The sequence below is a fragment of the Sinocyclocheilus anshuiensis genome, unplaced genomic scaffold, assembly GCF_001515605.1.
Source record: "Sinocyclocheilus anshuiensis isolate Anshui unplaced genomic scaffold, SAMN03320099.WGS_v1.1 scaffold631, whole genome shotgun sequence".
NCBI classification, from domain to species: Eukaryota; Metazoa; Chordata; class Actinopteri; order Cypriniformes; family Cyprinidae; genus Sinocyclocheilus; species Sinocyclocheilus anshuiensis.
In genome coordinates this window covers 684,540-690,584 of record NW_015548268.1, presented here as the reverse complement: position 1 = coordinate 690,584, position 6,045 = coordinate 684,540, and the positions used below count along the sequence as shown (strand labels likewise).

The 6,045-nt window shown below is 35.3% G+C and overlaps 1 protein-coding gene across 1 annotated transcript in view; it reads left to right on the top strand.

Moving 5' to 3' along the window:
- The window catches only part of hecw1a (HECT, C2 and WW domain containing E3 ubiquitin protein ligase 1a), a gene marked incomplete at its 5' end in the record, with an annotated part of 69,406 nt that continues 63,361 nt past the window's right edge, over nt 1–6,045 (top strand). Inside the window, 3 exons of the mRNA XM_016443248.1 lie at nt 1–154; nt 1,356–1,463; nt 4,395–4,489. Coding sequence (XP_016298734.1) covers nt 1–154; nt 1,356–1,463; nt 4,395–4,489 — 357 coding nt within the window. The remainder of the gene's footprint in view (nt 155–1,355; nt 1,464–4,394; nt 4,490–6,045) is intronic.

The following is a 6,045-nucleotide window of genomic DNA, read 5'->3' as shown; positions in this document are numbered from 1 at the left end:
ACCAGCGACACGAATCTGGTGTCCTTACAGAGCCACTCCACCCTGAGCGCCAGCACCTCGCTCTACTGCATCGGTCAATCAGACCAGCTCGTCATCTGCTGGGACATCAGAGAGGAGGTGGACGCCGGCGACTGGATCGGCATGTACCTCATCGGTGAGAACATGATAACAGATATGAGTTTCTCACTGGCCAGTATTAAATCCAGGGTTTTAAATGCTTGATCAATACCTGATATAATGCCAGTATTAATCAAATGTTTTTGAAAGAAGTCTCTTCTGCTCACCAAGGCTGCATTTATTTGATCAAAAATACAGTAAAAAATTTGAAATATTATTAGAATGTAAAACAGCTGTTTTCTATGTGAATCTCTGTTAAACTGTAATGTATTTCTGTGATGCGCAGCTGTATTTTCAGCATCATTACTCCAGTCTTCAGTGTCACATGATCTTCAGAAATCATTCTAATATGCTGATTTGCTGCTCGAGAAACATTTCTGATTATTATCAATGTTGAAAACAGTTGTGCTGCACAATATTTTTGTGGAAACCATTATATATTACAAAAGTTTTGGGGTAAGTAAGATTTAAAAAAATCTTTATTCAGAAAAGATGCATTCAATTGATCAAAAGTCTCAATAAAGACATTCGTAATGTTTCTGTTTCAAATAAATGCTGTTCTTCAGAACTTTCTATTCATCTAAGAATCCATTATTGATAATTGAGCAGCAAATCAGCATCAGCTTTTCATCATATAATATTTAAATTTTAAAATATATTAAAACAGAAAAGTTATTTTAAATTGTAATATTTCACAATATTACTGTTTTATATTTTCAATTTATATTAATTGTTTTATTATTAATCATATTAATATTGTTTTAATAGTATTACACTTCTTTTTTCATTACATGTTGCCTCAAGAAAACATTAATATGCAAATTATTCAATGTATAAAATGGGAATACCCATTTATGGCCATGTTTACACACATATTATATAAAATAGTATATCAAATAATTCTGTAATATCTTTCATAACATAGTTGAGTATATCTTTATACAAAGTTTTCTTCAAATAAATAGCCTGTAACCTAAAAACTGATAGTCTTTTTTTTTTCATGTTCTTAATAACTCTTAATAACAGAGGACAGAGCATAAAATATCAATAAAATATATTTTTTTCAACAACAAAAAAAACATTTTTTTCTCATTCTCCAAACAATATAATGACATAATAAAATAATTTTATAACAACCTTTGTATTATATTTGCTTTTGAAATGGAGGCAGAACAGGAGAAAACAACTAACTACCTTTGCTTGTAATTTACTATCACCTCTTTCTTTATCTTTTACAGACGAGGTTCTGTCAGAAAACTTTCTGGACTATAAGAGTCGTGGCGTGAGCGGCTCCCACAAAGGCCAGATCGTGTGGAGAATCGATGCCAGCTTGTACTTTATGGAGGGTCAGTATTTCTCTTCCCATTTCATCCTGACTGTTTGTCTCTTTCTTCCATTAATGCACCTTTACAAAGTCGCCTCAGGGTTTGGGTTTGACATATTCCTCTGCAAATCGCTGATGTTGCCAAAAAAGCAATAGACAGTCCAATTTCACAACAGCCACTGATGCAGTCGGGAGTCCGGTGGACTTCATCATCTTCAGGATTCACTCCGTCGCTGTATTTCTGCAGTCGGCTTATTTTCTGATCCCTGTGAAGTTTCTGTGCGAGGGTATTTCTCAGCGTCTGCACATTTTCAATACTGTCTTCATTTCTGATCTGGGAATGTTCCACCTCGACTCACTCGTGCTGGTTGGCTGTCAAATCAAGCAGCGTGATTATATAAATCTGTTTTCTCATTCCATGCATCTCTTTCCATATCTCAGACCAGCCAGATTCAGATGTTCAGCTTTTGAAGCTCCTCGCCATCTGCCTTTATATCCTCCATGACGGTCTCCTCTGTCTCATTATGTGTTTTCTCCCGCGCAGCTGCGGCATAAAATGAGATGCGCTAGAGACATACTGTTCATTTAAAACTTTAGAATTGAATTCCTGAAAAAAAAATGTGATGAATGTAGTATTTATATGAAGTTGCAGAGATGAAACACACAATTATCATAAAAATCAATCAGATTTACATAATACATCATACACTTGGTAAATTCAGAGCATCTAACATGATGAATCTAATCTGATTCATCTCTGGTGGATGAGGTGAATTTTAGTTAAACCATTTATGTACTGTATAACTCATTTTGTTCTGGTTGCGTTTTGTAAATGAAGCCCAAAGAAATGAAAGGTTTGTTTGTAGTTGTTGGTTTAATCCTGATGATTTTTGCAGCTTGTAACACAAATAATGATCCAAACTAGGGCTGGGGAAAATAATGCATTCATTTTGGCAGTTAATAAGAACTAACATAAACATTGAAAAAAAACACAATTAATGAGGCAACTATAAATAGGCTGTCTTCCTCCTCAACAGTTTATGTATCCCCAAATTGTAAGTCGCTTTGGATAAAAGCGTCTGCAAAATGACTAAATGTAAATGTAAATGTATTAAATGTAATGTTGAATAGCTCTAATTACTACTTTTTATCTAATAGAAGAATCAATATCATTATGGGTATCACTGATACTAACCTTGATAGTACTTGGGTAAGAAAATGGCATTAAATAAATATTATTTAAAATATACTCTCTTTATGAATATCCTACATTAATTATGGTATTCAATATTTATTATTACAAATTTTAAAATCAGGTGCTATTAATTGCACAATTAATCACAAAGAACTGTGATTTTTTTTGGTACAGTTTTTAAATGAATGGATTTTTGTGCTATCTTTAAAAAATTACATTTGCTTTGATATTTTGCCATATAATGCAATATCATTCAAACATTTTAGGAATGAGGCTTAAGTGTCAAAAATACTTTTTGAGGCCACTACATGCGCAAATGCGAGCAGTTAGGAAAAAAATTGCTCTGCATTATTCAAGTGAAATCAAGCCAGGTGTGAGCAGCGCATGGAAATAAGACAGCCATGAAAACTCACCTGGAGGAGCACGGTCCATCTGCACACACACAGACTTTCACACACACACACACACACACATACACACACACTCACTCACTCACTCACTCACTCACTCACTCACTCACTCACACACTCACACACACATCGACACACACACATCTGAAAGCCTCTGACAGGACATCGCTCCGCTGGAGTCTTCATACTGTACATGGCAATAGCAGATGTAACACATCTAATGCTTTGTGTTTTGCTAGCATATGCCACACGCACTAGCAGGGTGCTTTGAGAAATTAAATTGAAATATGAAACGCACCCTAGGAGACATGTCATGAAATTCTGTTAACTTTCACATTGACTTTAGCAAGCTGTCAGCTTTTATTGCACCAATCTGAGTATGATATTCATCCAAAATTTCCATAGTTGCTTGGATTTTTTTGGACATGTACCATTTTTAAACCATGGTGTTCTTTGAAGCAGTACCATTGAAATACCATGGTATACAAATATAATAATGGTACACCAGCGTTCAAAACTCTCTTCTGCTCACCAAAGATGCATTTATTTGATCAAAAATACAGTAAAATTGTGAAATATTATTACAATGTAAAACAGCTGTTTTCTATGTGAATCTCTGTTAAACTGTAATTTATTTCTGTGATGCGCAGCTGTATTTTCAGCATTATTACTCCAGTCTTCAGTGTCACATGATCTTCAGAAATCATTCTAATATGCTGATTTGCTGCTCAAGAAACATTTCTGATTATTATCAATGTTGAAAACAGTTGTGCTGCACAATATTTCTGTGGAAACCGTGATGCATTTTATTTTTCAGGATTCACAGATGAATACAAAGTTCAAAAGAACAGCATTTATTTGAAATATAAATATTTTGTTACATTATAAATGTCTTTACTGACACTTTTGATCAATTTAATGCATCCTTTTCCATTTCTCACAAAAAAACTGTGTGACTTGTTGAAGACCAACTTGCAGCACCCAGAACACCTTATCCACTACCTAGCAACCACATAGCAACATGCTAAAAATCACTCTAAATATCTTATCAATTATGTCCTATAGAAGCACCTTAACAGCCACTCTCTCATTGTGTGCTCTACACACCTTTACTGAAGAAAATGTATTTATTCATCAAATGTATATGTTATTTGTAATTGTAATAATGGGTAATTGGTGTGATTATGTAATTAATATAACACCAACTCAGCTTCTGATTCCTGCACTGAGTTTGAGAGAATGTGGGGATTTTCTGCTGGGTTTCCTCCTGAGTCGTGGATCAGCGTGCAAGTTGACAATGTCTTGACCTTCATGTCATTCTGTTCCTCTGTTTCTCTCTCTTGTGCAGCTGAGACCAAGGTTTGCTTCAAATATTATCATGGTTTGAGTGGAGCGCTTAGAGCCACGACACCGAGCGTGACGGTGCGAAACCCCTCTGCCAATGTGAGTAAACACACACACACTCACACGCATGTTGTGTTTCTATGTTTTATGGGGACATTCCATAGGCGTAATGGTATTGAAATATGAAACGCACCCTAGGAGACATGTCATGAAATTCTGTTAACTTTCACATTGACTTTAGCAAGCTGTCAGCTTTTATTGCACCAATCTGAGTATGATATTCATCCAAAATTTCCATAGTTGCTTGGATTTTTTTGGACATGTACCATTTTTAAACCATGGTGTTCTTTGAAGCAGTACCATTGAAATACCATGGTATACAAATATAATAATGGTACACCAGCGTTCAAAACTCTCTTCTGCTCACCAAAGATGCATTTATTTGATCAAAAATACAGTAAAATTGTGAAATATTATTACAATGTAAAACAGCTGTTTTCTATGTGAATCTCTGTTAAACTGTAATTTATTTCTGTGATGCGCAGCTGTATTTTCAGCATTATTACTCCAGTCTTCAGTGTCACATGATCTTCAGAAATCATTCTAATATGCTGATTTGCTGCTCAAGAAACATTTCTGATTATTATCAATGTTGAAAACAGTTGTGCTGCACAATATTTCTGTGGAAACCGTGATGCATTTTATTTTTCAGGATTCACAGATGAATACAAAGTTCAAAAGAACAGCATTTATTTGAAATATAAATATTTTGTTACATTATAAATGTCTTTACTGACACTTTTGATCAATTTAATGCATCCTTTTCCATTTCTCACAAAAAAACTGTGTGACTTGTTGAAGACCAACTTGCAGCACCCAGAACACCTTATCCACTACCTAGCAACCACATAGCAACATGCTAAAAATCACTCTAAATATCTTATCAATTATGTCCTATAGAAGCACCTTAACAGCCACTCTCTCATTGTGTGCTCTACACACCTTTACTGAAGAAAATGTATTTATTCATCAAATGTATATGTTATTTGTAATTGTAATAATGGGTAATTGGTGTGATTATGTAATTAATATAACACCAACTCAGCTTCTGATTCCTGCACTGAGTTTGAGAGAATGTGGGGATTTTCTGCTGGGTTTCCTCCTGAGTCGTGGATCAGCGTGCAAGTTGTGACCTTCATGACCTTCATGTCATTCTGTTCCTCTGTTTCTCTCTCTTGTGCAGCTGAGACCAAGGTTTGTTATCATGGTTATCATGGTTTGAGTGGAGCGCTTAGAGCCACGACACCGAGCGTGACGGTGCGAAACCCCTCTGCCAATGTGAGTAAACACACACACACTCACACGCATGTTGTGTTTCTATGTTTTATGGGGACATTCCATAGGCGTAATGGTTTTTATACTGTACAAACTGTATGTGCTATTGCCCTACACCAACCCTACCCCTAAACCTACTCCTTACAGGAAACTTTGTGCATTTTTACTTTCTCAAAAAAACTCATTCTGTATGATTTATAAGCTTGTTTCCTCATGGGGACCTCAAAAATGCCCCCACAAGGTCAAAATTTACTAGTATTACTATCCTTGTGGGGACATTTGGTCCCCATAATGTGATAAATACCAGGTACACACTAACA